The 20,590-nt window shown below is 40.7% G+C and overlaps 3 protein-coding genes and 1 long non-coding RNA gene across 4 annotated transcripts; 2 read left to right on the top strand and 2 right to left on the bottom strand.

The window, feature by feature from the left end:
* The first annotated feature begins 2,634 nt into the window (after window positions 1-2,634).
* Window positions 2,635-3,133, top strand: LOC116161246. The gene is made up of 3 exons (XR_004143380.1): window positions 2,635-2,796; window positions 2,897-2,970; window positions 3,087-3,133. It is a non-coding gene; the product is annotated as an uncharacterized LOC116161246 (long non-coding RNA).
* A 1,055-nt stretch (window positions 3,134-4,188) lies between these two features.
* Window positions 4,189-5,619, bottom strand: LOC116161560. The gene is made up of 6 exons (XM_031474947.1): window positions 5,389-5,619; window positions 4,867-5,342; window positions 4,661-4,765; window positions 4,512-4,611; window positions 4,303-4,461; window positions 4,189-4,251 (listed from the first exon to the last, which is right to left on the bottom strand). Exons 1-6 carry the CDS (start codon window positions 5,617-5,619, stop codon window positions 4,189-4,191), a joined length of 1,134 nt encoding a protein of 377 aa, XP_031330807.1.
* A 5,967-nt stretch (window positions 5,620-11,586) lies between these two features.
* Window positions 11,587-12,585, top strand: LOC116161556 (zinc metalloproteinase nas-4-like). Its single transcript, XM_031474945.1, has 4 exons — window positions 11,587-11,960; window positions 12,005-12,243; window positions 12,292-12,425; window positions 12,473-12,585. The coding sequence occupies exons 1-4, from the start codon at window positions 11,587-11,589 to the stop codon at window positions 12,566-12,568; spliced, it is 843 nt and encodes a 280-aa protein (XP_031330805.1). The 3' UTR covers window positions 12,569-12,585.
* A 4,992-nt stretch (window positions 12,586-17,577) lies between these two features.
* Window positions 17,578-19,083, bottom strand: LOC116161901 (aminoacylase-1-like). Its single transcript, XM_031475392.1, has 7 exons — window positions 18,971-19,083; window positions 18,755-18,924; window positions 18,541-18,712; window positions 18,348-18,494; window positions 18,122-18,303; window positions 17,851-18,077; window positions 17,578-17,804 (listed from the first exon to the last, which is right to left on the bottom strand). The coding sequence occupies exons 1-7, from the start codon at window positions 19,062-19,064 to the stop codon at window positions 17,600-17,602; spliced, it is 1,197 nt and encodes a 398-aa protein (XP_031331252.1). The 5' UTR covers window positions 19,065-19,083; the 3' UTR covers window positions 17,578-17,599.
* Window positions 19,084-20,590: the final 1,507 nt, after the last annotated feature.

The following is a 20,590-nucleotide window of genomic DNA, read 5'->3' as shown; positions in this document are numbered from 1 at the left end:
CTCTTACAGGAAAGTACCATCAGCTTGAAATTTGGAATAAAAACTTATTTTTTGTCAGGTACAACCCAGAAAAAATTATTTCCGTCCGTCTGTCATCCCATCTGTCCATGCCTTTACCCAACCTCTTACAGGAAAGTGCCATCAGCTTGAAATTTGGAATAAAAACTTATTTTTTGTCAGGTGCAACCCAAAATAAATTATTTCCGTCCGTCTGTCATCCCATCTGTCCATGCCTTTATCCAACCTCTTACAGGAAAGTACCATCAGCTTGAAATTTGGAATATAAATTTATTTTTTGTCAGGTATAACCCAGAATAAATTATTTCCGTCCGTCTATCCTCCCATCTGTCCATGCTTTGACCCAACCTCTTACAGGAAAGTGCCATCTGCTTGAAATTTGGTACAAAAACTTATTTTTTATCAAGTACAACCCAAAATAAATTATTTCCGTCCGTCTGTCATCCCATCTGTCCATGCCTTTATCCAACCTCTTACAGGAAAGTACCATCAGCTTGAAATTTGGAATATAAACTTATTTTTTGTCAGGTACAACCCAAAATAAATTATTTCCGTCCGTCTGTCATCCCATCTGTCCATGCCTTTATCCAACCTCTTACAGGAAAGTACCATCAGCTTGAAATTTGGAATAAAAACTTATTTTTTATCAGGTATAACCCAGAAAAATTTATTTCCGTCCGTCTGTCATCCCATCTGTCCATGCCTTTACCCAACCTCTTACAGGAAAGTGCCATCAGCTTGAAATTTGGAATAAAAACTTATTTTTTGTCAGGTACAACCCAGAATAAATTATTTCCGTCCGTCTATCCTCCCATCTGTCCATGCTTTGACCCAACCTCTTACAGGAAAGTGCCATCTGCTTGAAATTTGGTACAAAAACTTATTTTTTATCAGGTATAACCCAGAAAAATTTATTTCGGTCCGTCTGTCCTCCCATCTGTCCTTGCTTTAACCCAACCTCTTACAGGAAAGTGCCATCAGCTTGAAATTTGGAATAAAAACTTATTTTTTGTCAGGTACAACCCAGAAAAAATTATTTCCGTCCGTCTGTCATCCCATCTGTCCATGCCTTTATCCAACCTCTTACAGGAAAGTACCATCAGCTTGAAATTTGGAATAAAAACTTATTTTTTGTCAGGTATAACCCAGAATAAATTATTTCCGTCCGTCTATCCTCCCATCTGTCCATGCTTTGACCCAACCTCTTACAGGAAAGCTTGAAATTTGATATATAAACCTATTTTTGTCAGGTATAACCTTGGAAAAATTATTTCCGTCCGTCCGTCCTCCCATCTGTCCATGCGTTTACCCAATCTCTTACAGAAAGTGTCATTAGCTTGAAATTTCGGAAAAAAAGTTCATTTTTGTCAGGTATAACACAGAAAAAGATATTTCCGTCCGTCCGCCCATCTGTCAATGCCATCAACTTGAAATTGTGATAGACATTTCATTTCTGTGCCATGTTGTATCATAGGAAGAAATATTTCCGTCCGGGCGTCTATCGATCTGTCCATGCGATCAACTCACCTCCTACTGGAAAGTGCCGTCAGTCCAAAATTGTGTTAAAAACCTCATTTTTTATGTGTAACCCCGTAATAAATACCTCCGTCCGTTCGTCCTTTCCAACTTAATATTCTAAATTTTACAATGAATGAGAAAAACGACACATTGCTACTATCTTTGATCTGAAGGTACTTGTTATTTATATAAAAAATTACACAATTTTGTTCATATGGCGGTAATCTCTACGTTTGTGAGTACAACAAATCCTACAAACACCGCGAACCGTTCAGTCAGAATCAATGTCCCCCACCAGATTTTTACTTAAATTGTAACTTGCCGAGTACCAGTTCAAACGGACCGCACGTTTTGTGGTATGAGCGGTAACCAATACAAATCCCGCCTTTTATCACGTGTTGGGCTTTCCGCTAAACGGAACGCAACCTTTAGGGTCTGGGAGATCGTGAAAACACTGTAACGTATCTACCTAAACACTTGATTCTTATCCTAAGACGATTTATGTCATACTAATAAAAGTTCGGGTCCTTTTCCTTATGAAGGGTTGCGGCTCGTGTTCCCTTGTTATGTCATAATAGGCTAATTACTTCTAATTAAACATGCTTTGATGACTTGTTGTCTTCCGTTTTCGTGTTTTCTAACGATTGCTTTTCTTTTCTTTCAGATTCCAGAACAGCAGCCTTATAAAGGTAGGATTTTCTTTTTTTTGCATGGGTGTGGTGCATTTTCCTTTTGTATTTTCAGCTGGGGGGGAGTGAATAGTGTAATGTGACTAAAAGGAAGATTTGTGATCCTATTTTTTAGCTGATCTTCTAATTGTAGTAGTAAGTTGCAACTATCTTCTCAGCATATCATCTTGGTGACGTAGAATTGACTGCAATTGTTCCTACAATGGTCTGAAAAAGTTGCAGCCAATTCTTCCGTACCTAACCTGAATGCCTTCGAAGATTATTGTACCCCACTTATTATTTCAGAAGATCAGTTTGGAAGGTAAGTGCGATTGAAGTAGAATATGTGTGTTTCTTTATTAATTTATTGCCCTTGATGATACGATTTATGCCATAAAGACTGAAATGATTGATAAAGAAAGCACACCGACAAATGTTTCTTTAAAATATGATCGGCCTACTCGGCCAACTTACTGATCTTTCCGTGTGTTCGCAGCGCCAAAGGAGATACTTCCCAAGACCTCAAATTGTGAAGATCCAGCCTCTGAGATGCACCCTGATTTCTTTAAATGCGGCGGAACAGATAAATCAGGTTAGTACGCCACTGTCTTTAATGTAGAGCAATTTGGAAATCTATCAATCGCCAATAGGGCATTAGACCTTTTTTTGAAATACTCCATTTTATCTTTCAGTTACCGCCAGCTCTCCATTCCTGTTTGCGGTTGTGTGGTCGTTTCCAGGAGACGCCGATTTAATAAGGCTAAGGGTAAGTTTTTTTTTTTTAATTAACTCGCAAAAAAAGAGAGGCTCTCATCTTTTGATGTCTCCCTTCATCAAAACTGCTTATTTTTGCATTTTGAAGTAATGTTTTGTCTATTTCAGATTCCAGAATGGCAGCCTTATAAAGGTAGGATTTTTCTTTTTCTAAGCATGGTGTATTATTTTTTATGTATCTATCAGTGGGGGAAGGTGAACATCTGTGTGTATAGTGGCTACGGAAAGTAAAGAATTACAAATTTCGGCTGATCTTCGCATGTTAGTACTAGGTGAGTTGTGAGCATCTTCTCAGATTATCATCTTGATTACGTAAAGTTTACCTCAATGTTTTTTCAAACGGCCCATCTCGCTACGGCAGTCAATTTACTTCAAATGAATCGGAATGACTATGAATTCATAGCCATGCCGGTTTTGTGAACTAAACGGATTTGCTATACGATGGGGGATTGGAGCCAATCCATACGTTCTCAAGATGAACGTTCTCCGGGATTCTCATACCTCACCCAGTATTACACGAAGATCAGTTTTTGAGGGAAGGTAAGTGATTAAACTACCACAGACGTGTTCACGATGCTTCAATTATTGTATTGAAACTCGGTTGCTTACGAGAGACGAGTGAGCTTTAATGCATAATTTGGCTATTGAACGAACACGTTTTCTTCGGAAACCTTTTCGTGATTGTTCGCAGAATCCGTGACTTCTTACTCGAAGATGCTAAATATGAGGAATTATAGAAACCGAGAATCAGATGCCTTCAGGACCGAATCTGACAATTTCGCGAAGACTAGCGACGTCAAGGTTCTCGATCAAGATAAAAATGAGGCTCCATGCCTCCTCATGCCTTACGCTTCTAGATTTAAGGCTTCATGGATCAGATTTATAATTCGATTATGCGGTAGCATTCAGGCTCTAGGCTTTTTGTTCAGAATTCAAAATTATAGTCGAATAAATTAACAGTTAATTACACAGTATTTTATTGCCCGTGACACTACTATACAATTTCTGCAATCTTCTATGTATTCTACTATATACTGCACTCTATTATATTATAATATTCGCTAGGAACGGACTGTGGTGCAATGTTTTTGCTTTGTGAGTAACTTGCATTGTGAAGAGAAGGTAAAACAAGATATTTTGACGTTAGGTTGCAGTGTGGAGTGAGAAACGTGACGAGCAGGCAATTAAGTGCGTCTAGACTCTAGAACGATTATTTTTTGCCAGCGTCCAGTGCAAGCATTGCGTTAAGGCAAGAAACGCCGAGCTTCGCGATCTGAAATGCACAAGGTCTCATAAATGCCAAAATGGATTAAGCACCATTTACCTTCGTGAAGAGTTGCATATCTACCTTTCCCATTCCTCGTATGGCAAGGCCTTCGTCCCTTTGGGATCTCTGTATGACCATTACGATCATTTTCTTCACCTCAACTGGAGCATCTATCCAAAACGGTGCGCTGTAAACTACCATCCCAACGGATTCGCTCTGAAACAGTTCGATATTGGTACAATTGATTAAATTAGTTATCCGCTAACTTGGTCGGAAAGAGAGCTACCGGCGAAACATGCCAAGTATGACTGGAATAGTATTCCTGCTAATGATGTTAGCTGCTGCAGCATGTGGGAGATGTCTAATCTGAAGGTGGGATAAATCAGGACCGAAACTCAGAGTTGGCCAAACTCACCCTTCTGATCGTAGTAAAAATAAAGAGGCGCAAATCGTCCCCGCTATCGTTAGGAACTGGTTGAGTAAGGTCATTTCGCAAATTGAATTAAGATTCGGTAGACAGCTGAAAGCAAACGATTAGTAAATCTCGAGCACATTACAACCATTGGCACAAAAAGGTCTTTGAGTTTGAACTAACGGGTCTTGGTGCGTCTTTTTGCCTACCTCAAAACAACCTGATGATGGTCGATAGCGGCGTTAAACTTTTGCTGAAACTCTTCCCCGTTCCACTCCAAGTTTTTGAATTCATCCTTCACCACCTCGAACTCGCAGTAAATGCAAGAGACAAAGGAGTAAAACATTACATCCCATCCCAACACCACAAGCGCAAGAAAAACTAAGGTAAAACTTTCCAAGACGTACAGAATTTTGTACTGTGGAAATCCCTTGAAGATTTCCAAGCTGTTGATCGGAAAAGGCAAGCTCTGTTCCGTCAACGGAAGTACGATGAAAGTTGCGCACGCCACGGATAATGTACAGATGTATATCTTAAGGAATCTGTCAACCTTGTTTTGGATATTCTGTAGGCGATTGCGTAATTCAACGCTCAACGCTGAGGTATCTTTAAACTTTCCGATTTGAAGAAGTAGCTCTCGCAGTTGACGTCGAGCTATAGCCAAAGACAAAGTCTTGATGATACACTAAAATGAAACGAACTAATTACTGCCAAAGTATTGTTCCACAAACCTGGTAACAGCCCGCTAAGGGCTCCAGCATTCCTTGAAGTGATCTTAGCCTGTTAGTCTGGTGCAAAATCTCTACAATGGTCAGGAAAAAAAGGGATACGTTTAGAATGCTGCCAAAAATCGCCCGCATTCCGCTGAACGTGCCTTGGTGATTCACGTCCATACCTACGAACCCCAACATCCGTAAGCCCCAAGAGAGCGATTTCCTCTGGACCACCGTTAACTCCCCCATTGCTGCCGTAGAACTATGCATGTCGTTCTCATTACAGATTGAGCCATGACAACTTAATTAAAGCATTTCTGAATCAATATGCGACCTCTCATCCTCTTTCAGACAAGTAGATGAAAATTTAATTAAGAAATTTCTCATATGCAACTGGCACTTGATCAATATCTCTCGATTTCTAAATTTATCATAACGGAGCATATTTTTTTGTAATTGAATAGATATTTATTAAACGAAATTGTGTAACAGAGAAAATAAGCATTATAACAAATAAATTTCCATGTGTTCATTTGCTGAATTTTGGACAGAATTAATTATGATCGCGAATTCGGCGTTTGGGAATTTGTTAGTCTCTTTTAGCCTTTGCATCAACCGTCAAATAGCGAAATCGGCTTTGTAGCTCAGTGGTAGAACGTTGGGGTACAAACCCGGAGGTCGAGTGTTCGAATCTGGGCTGAGGTAGGAATTTTTCATCTGTGGCAAAGATTTCCTTAGATTAGTTTCGAGCATTCTGCCGGCTACTCCGAATTAGGTTTTTCTGCAGTTTTCCCAATTCGTAAGGTAAATACCTACAATAAGAGGGACAGTAAATAAATAAATGAAATGTAGGTTTGCGGTTGTTTATCACGTGGATAATTAAATGTCTACAATTGAGGAATGTGATATTGATTATCCTTCCCAGGATCGACCCTCAGTCCTCACAATTAAAATTAGCCTTTTTAATATTGTATACGCATTTTAGGTATTCTAAGAGACTATTTGAGACCATTTGGTGATCGTTGAAAACACTTAAAAGCTCAAAAACACTGTATAAGACTTTTAAGGTTCTAGAGAACCTCCGCAAGTCTCGCACGCACTTTTTATAATAGGTGGTAAAGGTTGATAGATACATCCAGAAGGCCGTTGAATGCCCTTAAGGGCTTTTAGAGACTTTTGACGCACATTATTCGGGATAGTTGCGAATGGATTGGGGTCTCGGGTACCAGAAGTGATTAGGGATTTCCTATGTCTACTTTTAAATGACAAAAGTCCTTTTGAAAGACTCCTATATACAACAGAAATAACACGCGTACGCATTTTCCATTGTCATTCTAGATTTTCATAAAAACTACAGTAAATAGTCTGCTTTTATTTCCCTTAAGTTTCTTATGGGATTTTCTTCCACAAAATTAAAACATTCAGTTTCATATCCTCCGTTGAAAGTGAGGGTTGTTTATGGTGTCCACTATTGCCGGATTTTTACCAATTGACAATTTGAACTTTTTCTTCAGTTGAATACATCGTATAATATTCTAATTAATCAATATGACAGCAAAATTTTCATTTGTTTTAAGAAGTTAGTTTGGTTGCATAAAATTAGGAGTCCTTCAGAAGAGTTTTTGTCATTTAAAAATAGACATAGAGGAAATCCCTATGTCTACTTCTAAATGAATTTCACTGTATATATACGTTGTAAATGTTAGGGTCTGTAGATCTGAATACAAAGGACAAAACCTACAGGCCACATTCTATAAGAAAATTTTTTTCCGGGTCGATCTGAGACAATTTTTTTTCGGGGCTCAAAAAAAGGCAGTGTATAACCGTCCTTTTTTTACCAAAAATCGACTACACCAAAATTTCTCAGGAAAACACTTTTTCTTATTAATTTGGGTGCGTAGAATCCAAATCAATTCGTACTTTTTCGATCAGACTTCTCAATCAAAAGTTATAGACTAGAAACCAATTTCGAAAAAAATTCAAAGGGCTGTAACTTTTGAACTAGTGGCCCAATCTTGGAACTGTTTGAAATTATGGATTTTACAGGCCACATTCTATAAGAACATTTTTTTTCCGGGTCGATCTGAGACAATTTTTTTTTTCGGGGCTCAAAAAAAGGCAGTGTATAACCTTCCTTTTTTACCAAAAATTGACTGCACCAAAATTTCTCGGGAAAACACTTTTTTCTTATTAATTTTGGTGCGTAGAATCCAAAACAATTCGTACTTTTTCGATCAGACTTCTCAATCAAAAGTTATAGACTAGAAACCAATTTTGAAAAAAAATTCAAAGGGCTGTAACTTTTGAACTAGTAGTCCAATCTTGGAACTGTTTGAAATTATGGATTCTACAGGCCACATTCTATAAGAAAATTTTTTTCCGGGTCGATATGAGACAATGACTACACCAAAATTTCTCGGGAAAACACTTTTTCTTATTAATTTGGGTGCGAAGAATCCAAATCAATTCGTACTTTTTCGATCAGACTTCTCAATCAAAAGTTATAGACTAGAAACCAATTTCGAAAAAAAATTCAAAGGGCTGTAACTTTTGAACTAGTAGCTCAATCTTCGAACTGATTGAAATTATGGATTTTACAGGTCACATTCTAAAAGAAAAATTGGTAGTCTATTATGGATTGCTAATTACCGCTAAAGGCTACAAAATCTCTAGAAAACTGCTAAAGGCTCTTACAGCTTATCTTTTAGACCTTTTACTGTTCGTCCGTTAAGGGAATTTTAAAAATTACGTTAGATCTGTTTCCTTGACGTCTCTGAGATATTTGTAACCATTAAAAGCTCCTTACGACCCTTGAAAACTCTTTAAGGGGTTTAGAGGTTCAAAGAGGATTGAAAGCTCTTAGATGCATTACAGGTTTATATAAAGGTTCAAATCTGAAATATCCGATTATCATGAAAGCTCTATAAATGTCTAGTTAGTTAATGAGATCAATGAGACTCCTGCTTATTACTCTTCGAACACCATTACTTTAATGATCTTTAATGACGCCTAAAAGACCCTTTGCCAGTTCGTCTCTTTAGGCTTGAAAAGAGAGTCCTAAATACCCTTAAAGTACCAATAAAAACTATTAAATACTGTAGCGAATATTCCAGATATCCCGATAGACATCGTGGGGCAATGAAAGATGAGTCATCGGCGATAAAGAACGAAGGCTAAAATATTTCCGAGAAATATGACGTGTTTGTTCTAGAACATTCTGAAGCGTCCTTGAGCACTCGACATGCTATATAAGCAAATCCTAGAGCAAATCGAATTAGAAACGTCGCTGTAAGTTTGTTGCCGTCTTTGCATCGGCATGAGGCGTCGCTTGGCTTCGAAAAAGCGTCTCTCTACAGCATCCAGAGAAGACTCTCTTAATTTTTTAGAAGCTGATAAGGCTCTTAAGTATCCCCTAGGTATTTTACAATACACCACTCCCTTTGGGGAGTGTTTTGGGATTATTAAATACTTTTGGAGACTGTTGAAAGCTCATGTGAACTTTTCAAGTCCTTTAAGGTGTTCTTCTTTAATGAAGCTCCCCTAGAGTATCCTCCTCGGGGGAAACAACTTTGAATTGTTGGTCTACACCCCTCTGAATTAATTAGAATTAACGTGAATTAATTACAATTGACATGAATTAATTTGAATTTTCGTGAATGAATTTGAATTTACGTTAATTAATTTGAATTAGCGTGAATTAACATGAATTAACGTAAATTAATTTGAATTTGAATGTTTAGGGTACACCAAAAATTGTACTTGTTCTCCTTAAGAAAAATTCGTTTCTAAAAAATCATCGATTCCTGAAAAAATTGCCCTTATAAATCCCCAGAAAATTCGCTGCAGGAAATTTGGTTGCGCTTATAAAATCGCCTTTGGAATTTTTCATTCCTAAAGGCTTGTTCCCGGAAAAGTTTCTCACTGGAGATATTCGCTATAGAAAAATTCTCATCCTGAAAATGTAGCCTCGAGAAAATCACTACTGTGTTTGATCTTCAAAGACTTGTTCCCGGAAAATTTCTCCTGGGAAAATTCTCTATGGAAAAATTCGCTTCCGGAAAATGTAGGCTTCAAAAAGTCGCCCTGGCGATAGGCGCAGTGGAAAATTATTTCCTGGAATAATTGTATTCTTGTCCTGAAAATTTAAACACAAAACGAAAACTTTTCCCTGGAATACGTGCGTGGCAAATTTGCCCCCAGAAAATTTAGTCGCGAAAAAATTTCCGTTGGAATATTTGACCCACAAACACTCGTCCTGACAAAATTTGCCCTGGGAAATTCGTTTCTCGAAAATCGCCGATTCCTGTAAAAAAAATCGCCCTTAGAATCTACCTGAAAATTCGCTAGGAAAAATCGCTCTCATAAAAAAGGCTCGTAAAAATCTACCTTCGCTAGAATACTTGCGTGAATAATTCCGGAAAATTCGATGCGCTCTAAAAATCGCCCCTGGTATATTTGACTCCTAAAGGCTAGTCCTCCGAAAAAAATATACGAGACAAATTCGCTATGAAAAAATCGCCTTTTTAAAATGCTTCCGTGTAAGATTCAACCCGTAAATTCATACAGGGAATATTCGCCTCTACGAATTTTCCTCCCGTAATATTTGCGTGACAATTCAACTCATGTATAAAAAATCGCATAAGCCGCAGTGCAATTGTCACTTTGACAGCGGCAAAAGTTACCTGCAACTTTTCCAGCGACAAATGCACTAGAGGTTTTTTCACTTATTCATTTTCGAACCAATTATCGCATTATCCTTTCCCATATGATTAGTTTGACGTTTGTCAATAATTGACTAATTTGGTGAATTTCTTGTTCGTTAAATTGTCCTGCCGAATTACACTCGAGGTTAGTATTTAAACCGAGTAAATTTGGGTTGTTGCAATTCAAATCTGTTTCCTTTTAGCAATTGAACTCGAAAAACTGTCAACCTAAAAATGCTCCACCTGCGGTGTCGCATTTTTATTAGTTGACAGTTTTTCTCGTCTAATTGCTAGGCAACAGATTTTCATTACCTTAACAACCCAAATTTACTCGGTAAAATACAAACCTCTTGTGCAATTATAAGTGAAAATTTCACCCCCAATTTTCGGGAGGGTTCTTCCTGGAAAACTTCTTTCGTAAAAAATTCGCCCACCGAATAAAGTCGTCCTTGGAATATTTGACTCCCAAAAACTACAAGAAAAATTGTTCTGGGAAAATTCGCTATGGAAAAATTCTCTTTCGAAAAATTTACCTAGGGAAAATGTAGGCTCCCAAAATTGCCCTTGAAACATTCGTCCAGAAAAGGAAATTCATCTACAGAAAATGTTGAAAAAATCATTTTTCGAATCTTTCGACTTCCCCCGGAAACTTGCGTGGAAAACTTGTCCCCAGAAACGTACAAAAATCGCCCTTGAAATATTTGTCCCACAAAAATTATCCCCTCAAAATTCGTCTTGGGAATATTTGTCGTGGAAAAATTCATTTCCAGAAAATTCGCATACGGAAAATTTAGCCTCCATCAAAATAGGCCTTGGAATATTTGGCACTTAAAATCTCCGCAAAATTCGCCCTGGGGAAATTCCCTATGGAAAAATTCTCGTCTTGAAAATTTAAGATTGGTAAAATTGCTCTTGGAATACTTGTGTAAAAAATTTGTCCCCAGAAAAAATCCGCCATTGAACTATTTTACTCGCAAACTCTAGTTCTGGTAAAAATTTGCCTTGGAAAAATTCTAAATGGAAACAACTTTGAATGTTTGGTGTACACCCCTCTGTGTTAATTTGAACTAACGTGAATTAATTAGAATTAACGAGAACCAATTAGAATTAACGAGAATTAATGTCAATTAACGTGATTCAATTTGAATTAACGCAAATTAATTTGAATTTACGTGAATTAACTTGAATAAACGTGAATTAACGTGAATTTACGTGAATTATTTTGAATTTGAATTTTTGGTATACACCAAAAATGTTACTTGTTTCCCCCTTCAGGAGTTTATGGTAAATTGTAGTCATCTTTACAAGGCTCTTGGATTTTAAAACTTTGTCTACAAAGCTCTTAAGGGCCGCCACTGGGTCGGAATTTTATATTATTCCTTAAATTGTGGAGTTTCCTTCCTTATTAGTCTATTTGTGGATTTCAATTCACGCCCACTTCGTTTCCGTGAACTTTCGTCGCCCGGACGGGTGAAGGGGAAAAGTAGGCGTCCGCCGCTGTCGTCCCGCTGTCATGCTTGTCACGCTAATCGCCATAGCTCTCGTTCTGGAGACGCGCGGTCGCGAATTAACAGAGTCCGACTACGAAGAGGGTGGCATTAACTTCGCCTACCTCGGCCGACGGATATTCGGAAAGCCGAACGAAGAATCGGGCCGTAACGTCGCCGCCTGGACTCCCGGCTATCGGGAGAATCCCGAATTCCTCGGCACATACGCCGAGGGCGATATACTCTTCGGGCCGCAGCGTTTGCGCAGTGCCGTAAAATCGGAATCGAGACGATGGGTGCATGGGATCGTACCGTACGTGTTCAGCTCGAAGTTTTGGTTCTTTCAGAGGTTCATGGTGTGGAGAGCGATGGCGGCCTTCCATCGGGAGACGTGTATCAGGTCAGGCGGGCTTTCTCTTAACCATAAGTTCAGCTTCAGTTCAGATTTGTAGAGCGTTCGGATCGGGATCGAGACTACGTGCTGTTCATCTCGCAGCATTGGGGTTGCTATTCCAGCATTGGTCGCGTGGGGGGTAAACAGGTTGTCAATTTGCAAAGGCCAGGCTGCCTGAGGAGCGGGACGATCATTCACGAGTTGATGCACGTCATCGGATTCGCGCACGAGCAGTCGCGTTTCGATCGGGACAAATTCATCAATATTTCTTATGAGAACGTGCATCCCAGTAAGAATTGGGTTTCTTTGGTCACTAATCCAGGTCGAACTTTTGCAGATATGACCAGCCAATTCGATATGTCACCGAAGCAGGACTTTACCGATTTGGACGAGCCGTACGACTTTGGCTCCATCATGCACTACTCCTCGTATGCGTTCACGTGGAACGGGCTCATGACGATGATTCCCCTCGTAAGTGAGCAAGTCAAACGTAAACCCAATGCACCCGACCATTTCAGGATGGAGTTACGAAATTGGGACGCGCCCATTACTTTAGCCCTATAGACATCATTAAGGTGAACAAGTTATACCAGTGCGCACGATCAAGCACTTAGTTTTGGTTAATCCTTGCCTTTAAGATCTACATAATTGTATTGAGGATAATAGGTTATGGTAGAATATAGAAACACTTAGAAACTGCTGAAGTCTTATGCAGTGGATTCGAGACTTTTAAACGCCTTTAAGTCCCGAAGGGCCCCAAAGACCGTTGAACGGTCTTAAATGCTCTCTCTCTCTCTCTTGCATTAAAGAACTTGAAGTCCCTTAGAGGCCGGTATAGACACCCAATTGCTTTTAAACACTCGGCACTTAGGGACCATTAAAAGCTAAACTTCTCGTCCAGAAGACCTCTTAAAGGTAAAAAAAAACAAACTCGAACGGCTTTTGAACCTTCCCACTATTCCGATGAGTCCGAAAAACTGATACAGCTTCTGATAGGTATCTAACGATGTCCATGAACTTGGCAGGCCTACTACAGCAGACCATGGCTCTGCTTACTCATATCGTTAGTGTTCCGTTAGTGCACGTTAGTGCCGCTGAAGAAATCGTTAGTGCACAAAAGGAAACTATTGGAAAAATATTGGTGGGTCTGCTAACTTCATGCCAGCAGACCCATTTGAGAAAATCGATTCAATCTTTACACTAGTTAAACTAGCAGCGTTAGTGCTCGTTAGTGACGCCAATATAAACGTAAGTGCTCAAAGTGTAACAGCTCAAAACGTTGTAAAAAGGGGTCTGCTAACTTCATGCAGCAGACCCACATTGGTTAAATTGGCTCTGTCCTAATGCGAATTTGAAGCGGCTCGTTAGTGCTCGTTAGTGCTTCACATGCGAACGTTAGTGCTGCAAGGAATCCGCGTCAAAAAGGTACCAAACCACCTCAAAATTGACCGGCCAACTTTATGCCAGTAGACCAATGAACGAGATCCGTTTGATTTTCTACTTTAATCGACCGGTAAGTATTAGTGCTCGTTAGTGCCGCCAATATAAACGTTAGTGCTCAAAGTGTAACAGCTGAAAACGTTGTAAAAAGGGGTCTGCTAACTTCATGCAGCAGACGCAAATTTGTCAAATTGGCCCTGTCCTAATGCGAATTTGAAGCGGCTCGTTAGTGCTTCACATTCGAACGTTAGTGCTGCAAGAGATCCTCACCAAAAAGGTACCAAACCACCCCAAAATTAAACGTGGCTTATTGGGACCTGCCAACTTCACGCCGGTAGACCAACAAACGAAATCCGTTTGATTTTCTACTTTAATTGATTGATCAGTATTAGTGATCGTTAGTGTCGCAAAAAAAAAGGTAGCGCCCAAAGCGCAAGAGCTCAAGCGTGAAATTATGGGTTTGCTAAATTCATGCAGCAGGCCCACATTTATTAAAGTAGTCCTGTCTTAATGCGAATCTGAAGCTCCTCGTTAGTGCTCATTAGGACTTCACTTGTACACGTCAGAAATAGAAACCAGAGCTAGTAAAGACATCACTAATTTAATCGTTATATAGTTTTTCACAAAGCAAACTCATATTTTCACATCTAGAGCTGTTGTGCTTTGAGCACTAACGCTTTTTTTTGCGACACTAACGATCACTAATACTGATCAATCAATTAAAGTAGAAAACCAAACGGATTTCGTTTGTTGGTATACCGGCGTGAAGTTGGCAGGTCCCAATAAGCCATGTTTAATTTTGGGGTGGTTTAGTACCTTTTTGGTGAGGATCTCTTGCAGCACTAACGTTCGAATGTGAAGCCGCTTTAAATTCGCATTAGAACAGGGCCAAATTGACAAATGTGCGTCTGCTGCATGAAGTTAGCAGACCCCTTTTTACAACGTTTTGAGCTATTACACTTGGAGCACTAACGTTTATATTGGCGGCACTAACGAGCACTAATACTTACCGGTCGATTAAAGTAGAAAATCAAACGAATTTCGTTCGTTGGTCTACTGGCGTGAAGTTGGCAGGTCCCAATAAGCCAAGTTTAATTTTGAGGTGGTTTGGTACCTTTTTGGTGCGGATCCTTTGCAGCACTAACGTTCGCATGTGAAACACTAACGAGCACTAACGAGCTGCTTCAAATCCGCATTAGCACAGGGCCAATTTGACAAATGTGGGTCTGCTGCATGAAGTTAGCAGACCCCTTTTTACAACGTTTTGAGTTGTTACACTTTGAGAACTAACGTTTATATTGGCGGCACTAACGAGCACTAACGCTGCTAGTTTAACTAGTGTAAAGATTGAATCGATTTTCTCAAATGGGTCTGCTGGCATGAAGTTAGCAGGCCCACAAATATTTTTTAAAAATAGTAAGTTTCCTTTTGTGTACTAACGATTTCTTCAGCAGTACTAACGTGCACTAACGGAACACTAATGATATTAGTAAGCAGAACCATGGTCTGCTGTAGTAGGCCTGCCTAGTTCATGGACATTATCTAACGCTATTAGAGAATTTTAAAAGCCCTTAAAAGGGCACCAGTTATTTTTCAGTCTCATAGGAACAACTAACTATTGACTCTTAGATACCCTTAAAATCTCGCATGTACGTTAGAATGGTATGAGAGCAAGTACAGGGTGTCCCATTTTCAACATTTTTACAGGGTTTTCTAATTAAATTATAATTTGTGATTTCAAAAACTCAATAAAAACAAGGATTTTTTCATTAGCAACTAAAAAAACGTTATATGTAAGCATAGAACTTTTTTTGATTTGCTTGAACGCTTTGGTTTTTCTTCTTTGTACTATTTGAAATGAATAATTTGTCATTTTTTAGGAGTAGCGTAGGTTTTCAATATGGCATCTATCTTTTACTACCCTGCTTTTTTCACTCGGATTATTTAACTTATATGGAAGTCTATCCAATATTCTACTAACTTCTATTTGCAATAATAATAATGAGAAAAAATTGCACTTGCATCACAAAACACGGTCACTCCTTAGTTACGTGACTGGGAAATCCCTTTTACCAAAGCTTCGAACTTGCACCACAAACAAGGTCACTCTTTAGTTACCTCGGCAGATAAATCCTTTTTCAAGACGCCTGTCATGAAAACCCTAAACCCAACACATGCCTTTAGAAGACGATTATCAACCTGAAAATTAAGGGGGGTAAAGGCCTGGGGAAAGCGGCGTAGGTTCTGGAAGAAGCAGACAGGTGCTCCCAGTAACCTAGGGACCAAAGCTCGGTTCCATTGGTCCTGATGCTCGGGCGACAATGTCCGACTTAAATACAAAAACCACTAAAGTCGTAATGGAGGAGTCGCTACCTCCAACCACCACCGATCAAGGCCTGTCCGACATCGAGAGGACCTTATTGGCCTTTGACGAAGACACTAGCCTAGACCCTCCCTCCGAAGAAACACCTGAGGACTGCAAATTTTCGGGTAACAAAGCCTCAGAAGAGACAAGCTATAGAGGACATGCAATTAAAGGTCACTTCATCAAGTAAAACTTTGTGGAGCAGCTCGCAAGCGGTTCAATAAACTAATAGGTGCTGGACATAACCCAAACGAGACTAGGATCATGGCTGCAAAGTCAAGCAACACCCAACAAAAGCCTCAGGAGGGCCAGCAGGCTCAAGGCTCAGTGGTAAAGCGTTGGGCTGCCTAGCCGGAGGTCGGGTGTTCGAACCTGGGCTGAGGAAAGAATTTTTTATCTGTGGCAGACCAGTTTCGAGCATTCTGATGGCTACTTCTGAAAGTTTTATTAATTCGTAAGCACCTCTAAAAAGCATTAATTTATGCGGGTCAGTCTGTAATTGAGCGGAAGCCTGTTGAAGGCCCAGAACAAGAGAGAGACTATAAATAAATAAAGAAAGAAAGATAGAAAGAAAGAAAAAAGAACTAAAGAAAGAAAGAAATAAACAGTTAGTAGTTCTGTCCCCAGATGGGAACGCAGATAATTCCCTTAAAAAAAACCCGTCCTCATCTCCACATCTTCTTGAGCCAAGGAGGAAGGCGGAGGCGCCTCCACACCTCCAAAGAAAACCTTTCAGGACGCTGTCCAGGGCATCAAGGTGGGATCTTCTCGACAAAACATGGTCAGGAGAAAGAACGGATCCCCTCATTCTGCATCATTTGGATAATAGCTTGACCTCCTCCTTTCCTAGCAGGCAGAATAGTGGGATGGAGGGTGTCTGACGAGTTGTGCATGTACGAGGAGTTAATGAAAAGCATTACCGCAGGCCTCTGCAGGAGGGTGATGGATCAAGTTGACCTAGAGCGACTTGCTACATTCCTCGCTGATGCCCTTTTCTTCTCGTTTGAAATTCCCGTATCCTCTCGCCTACGGAAGGTGCTCTCAAAGGAGAAGAACAACCCTTTGGGAATGATGGTGGAGGCAGATGGTGACCGTGCTCAGCTAGAGAGTATTTGCAGCTCTTGAGGGGAACCCATTTCGCGGGACAAGAGGCTAACTTGGAAGCCTCACATCACCATGGCGGTCAACAAGGCCACTACGGCCTTAATGAGCTGTCGACGCCTCAATAACCTCCAAGATGCTTATGGAAGAAATAACCAGGCGTAATTAGTGTGGGTACTAATTCACGAGGGGATAGCCGGTAATGAGGAGGCTAAGGTCGGCACTAAACATCCCCAAATTGGACCGGAACCCCACTGTGGAGCACCACCAAGTCTAGCTGGAGGAGTGAAAAGAAGTCATCTCAGAAAAGGAAGGAGAGAATCTTCCCCAGGACTAAGACAATCCAAGAAACTGATCGGTTTCCAGGAGACCAAAACCGGCTCGCTGCTAGCACTCAGCAGAGGTGAACTAACGGCATCTGCTTTGAGGAGGAAGAGACGGCAGAACACCTCATCTGATTGGTGAGACTGTCACCGGACCTGGGTGAGGCTGCAATAGCACCTCAGCAGATCAGGGAGTTGCAGCCGGAAAAGATCCTCAGATTTTTCAACAAAACTGCCTCCCTCGGAGTAAGATGCTAGGGGCAAGCACAATAGACCAAAGGGTCAAAGTGGATCCATACTTGGGACTTAAGGCGGCAGAGTCAGATTACAGCTTTTCAAGCTGCTTAGAAGGTGTTTGTTCCTTCACTTTTAAGTGAAATCGAGTACAGTCTAATAAAACTACGTCAGGCGTTTAATTAAGCATTCGCAACTGCGATAATAATTTCTTTGTAAATTTGGATGCCCTGCAGGAACACATCTACGTTCAGGAACTCGTCGTCCGCATGCGCTCTAATCGGCGTATCCTGTTTCGCACCAAAACCAAAAGTGGGAATACCAACGGACCTTAGAAATCTTCCATCCGTATTTCCCCGAGCTATGATGAGCTGTATCTCGTACCCCCTTCAACGAACCGAGTTAGAAAGTGCACGCTTCAAAACAAAGTTACATTTTTTTCGACGCCTCGTTGAAGGCAACCCAAAATACGTTCGACTCATCAGTCGCCGTATTAGGAGAATCGCCGTCCTTGAGGATATCTTCAATCCACACTCCTTCCCCAGCACTCTTGCACCACTCCTTCACCCTACCCTCAACGCTGTCATAATCCTCAACCGGAATGCGAAGGTCGAACACCAAAACGAACTCCTCGGGAATAACGTTCCCCTGAACTCCTCCCTAAAACACCTTCACAACACCCGATCAGATTGGCCTCAACGCACCCGCATTATGGTAAGGTTAACGGTCGTCACGTGATCTCCACTTTTCTCTCTGTCCTCCTTCGCCTTTTGCTCTGCTCGAAATGCGTAAAGCTTATTCAGAATGGCCCGCAGTTTTTCTCCCGGAGTGTTCTTCAGCAGAAGCGACCCATGTCCAGATTTTCCCGGACAGTGAACGGCAAACTCTGGAAGCAAGGGATTAGTGAACGATTGTGAATTGTGAACTTACTCCAGTTTCTCTTCTCGCCGTACTGGACAACAAGAGTTTTGCCGTTACCGCTCCTCCCTTCGTCTATGGCGAACCCGACCTTCAATCCTTTAAAGTTGTCAGTCTCGACGTACTTCATGACACCTTCACCTCCACCAAGTTCCTCGTCTGGAACACGCCGAAGGTAAGCCATTGGACTCAGTTTAACACTCACCTGGCACGAAGGTCACGTGAACCGTTCGCCGAGGCCGAACGCCCTGAATCTTCAACCTCCTGATCGCCTCCAGGTACTGAATCCCCGTCGATTTCGTATCCTGAGCGCCGCGCGCGTAGATATCCCCCTTCTCGTCGATGTCGGCGTCGAACGGCCTATGCGTCCAATTCTCCTGCAAGCCAACGTTAAAAAAAATCGCGCCGAAGGGACCAACCTCGAACACGGGCACCACGTCCATGTGACTATTCAGCATGACGCTAGGAAGCGACCGCTCCTTGCCCGGCCACGTCAGTACGACCATCGGATTCTTCGGCACGTCCCGAAAGACCCGGAACTGCAGCCCGATGTCCTTCGCCTGCGTCTCCAGAAATTCGACGCACGGCTCTGCGAAGAAGGTTGATAGCGGGGAAGCAAAACCGCGCGTACTTACCGTAGTCGATGTCGGGATGCACGGACGGTATGCGGAGGTACCGTCGAAAATTTTCGACGGCGATGGTGTCCAGTTCTTTCGACGACAGATCCATGGCGTTTATGATACCGAAATATCTTCGATGTGTTTATGAATAGAGCGAGCGCGAGAGGATGCGGTTAACCAAAACCGCCTGTTGACAATGTTTTCAAGACTTCGGCTGATTGAAAGGAATGTGACACAAACAGATCATCCTAAAGCAATCTTAAAGTTCTAATGCGTGTCTACTACGTTCACGTGATACCTGCTGTGCTCCTGGTACAACCCACTTTTGTCACGTTTAGTATTAGTACGATCACCATTTCGCCAAAGGAGTTTTAGGAAGAAGACAAAGCACCTCAATGTCTTCATTTTAATTCCATAAGTTAATATCAGGAGAACAGAGGTGAAAATCTCCTGTAGAGAATTTACTAGCATATGCGTTCCGATTGCCGATGAGAATCTCACGGTTGCGTTGTTTCATTAGAAGCAAATGGCCGACAAAGTTGAAATAAAATACACCTTCTCGCAATAGGACATATTTATGAACCCCTAATTCAATAGCAAAACAGGAATTTTCCATTAAACGCCATTAAAATAAGCGTTTTAGGTCTACACAACATAGGAATTTCTCTAACAAGTAAAAAAAATGCTGCTATCCTAATTCCAAAAATTTCAAAAAGTGTTAATGGTATCAGGAGCAAATAATTCGACTGGAACATAGCTCACGTTTCATATTCCCCAAAAAATTTTCATTTTCCTATGTCAAAGGCGTAGGATGAACAAACAGAACCAAATACTTCGTCACCGATATCAAAGCGCTAATAAAAATAATACTTTCCCACCATGCAGTTTATCAGGAGCGTATTTGCAATTCTCCTGATACATTTTTTTAAAAACAATAATAGAATAAAAATTGTAACAGGTATTATAAATGGACTGATAAGTCCCAACAAGCGGACCTGTAATCCTAATAACACATTTTTGTAGTCCGATGTCCCCCGGGAATCCTCACACACAATTGGGATAATGTAAGGATCGTGACATAGCTTTGTTACAGGAGAACATAACTTTAAATGGGTTTCTGTGGCCCTGATACAAAGATTGCAGCTTTGTCCGTCATTTAGTTAAAACCTTCGTCTATCCTGTTACATTAGGAGGTCATATAATGCGAGACGGTTTCGTTTCCGTTCCGTGTCTGCGATTCAAATACAAACTCTTCTGGGTGTGTCTGGAAATATTGCAAAATGGCATACGCACATGTATTAGAAGCGTGTAATGCGTGAGAGAGTGTTTTATCAATATATTCTTGACTTACTGCGATTCTGGATTCCTGGTATCCTTTAAAAGAATCCTGCCTCCGGAGACAATAATACGCGCATAAGTGTTGGACATGAGGTTTGAAAAGTTTTGGGTCTCTGTTATCCTGATACAAAGTTCCTTAAATAAGATGTATCAGGACAGCATAATACTTGTCAATGTTTCTTGTGGAGCATTCGAAATCTTCTTGCGGCTTATGTGATCCTGATACAAAGTTCCGATAAATAAATTTTGGATTAAGCGAAATAATTTTGGCTATAGTTCTAATGCATGTAACAGGAG

This window comes from Photinus pyralis, unplaced genomic scaffold (genome assembly GCF_008802855.1).
Source record: "Photinus pyralis isolate 1611_PpyrPB1 unplaced genomic scaffold, Ppyr1.3 Ppyr1.4_LG10, whole genome shotgun sequence".
In the NCBI taxonomy this organism is placed as follows: Eukaryota; Metazoa; Arthropoda; class Insecta; order Coleoptera; family Lampyridae; genus Photinus; species Photinus pyralis.
Note: the sequence above shows the minus strand (reverse complement) of the source record. Positions and strands in the feature narration are given on the sequence as shown.

Excerpts from the sequence above, each read along its gene's own strand:
- LOC116161560 (XM_031474947.1), bottom strand. The coding sequence starts at position 5,619 with ATGGGGGAGTTAACGGTGGTCCAGAGGAAATCGCTCTCTTGGGGCTTA. Across the intron at positions 5,343-5,388 it reads CCTTAGCGGGCTGTTACCAG|TGTATCATCAAGACTTTGTC; the intron begins GTTTGTGGAACA and ends GTTTCATTTTAG. Across the intron at positions 4,252-4,302 it reads ATATGCAACTCTTCACGAAG|ATCGCGAAGCTCGGCGTTTC; the intron begins GTAAATGGTGCT and ends TGTGCATTTCAG.
- LOC116161556 (XM_031474945.1), top strand. The coding sequence starts at position 11,587 with ATGCTTGTCACGCTAATCGCCATAGCTCTCGTTCTGGAGACGCGCGGT. Across the intron at positions 11,961-12,004 it reads CATCGGGAGACGTGTATCAG|ATTTGTAGAGCGTTCGGATC; the intron begins GTCAGGCGGGCT and ends GCTTCAGTTCAG. Across the intron at positions 12,426-12,472 it reads TCATGACGATGATTCCCCTC|GATGGAGTTACGAAATTGGG; the intron begins GTAAGTGAGCAA and ends CGACCATTTCAG.
- LOC116161901 (XM_031475392.1), bottom strand. The coding sequence starts at position 19,064 with ATGGATCTGTCGTCGAAAGAACTGGACACCATCGCCGTCGAAAATTTT. Across the intron at positions 18,925-18,970 it reads GCATCCCGACATCGACTACG|AGCCGTGCGTCGAATTTCTG; the intron begins GTAAGTACGCGC and ends CCTTCTTCGCAG. Across the intron at positions 18,495-18,540 it reads TCACGTGACCTTCGTGCCAG|ACGAGGAACTTGGTGGAGGT; the intron begins GTGAGTGTTAAA and ends GGCGTGTTCCAG.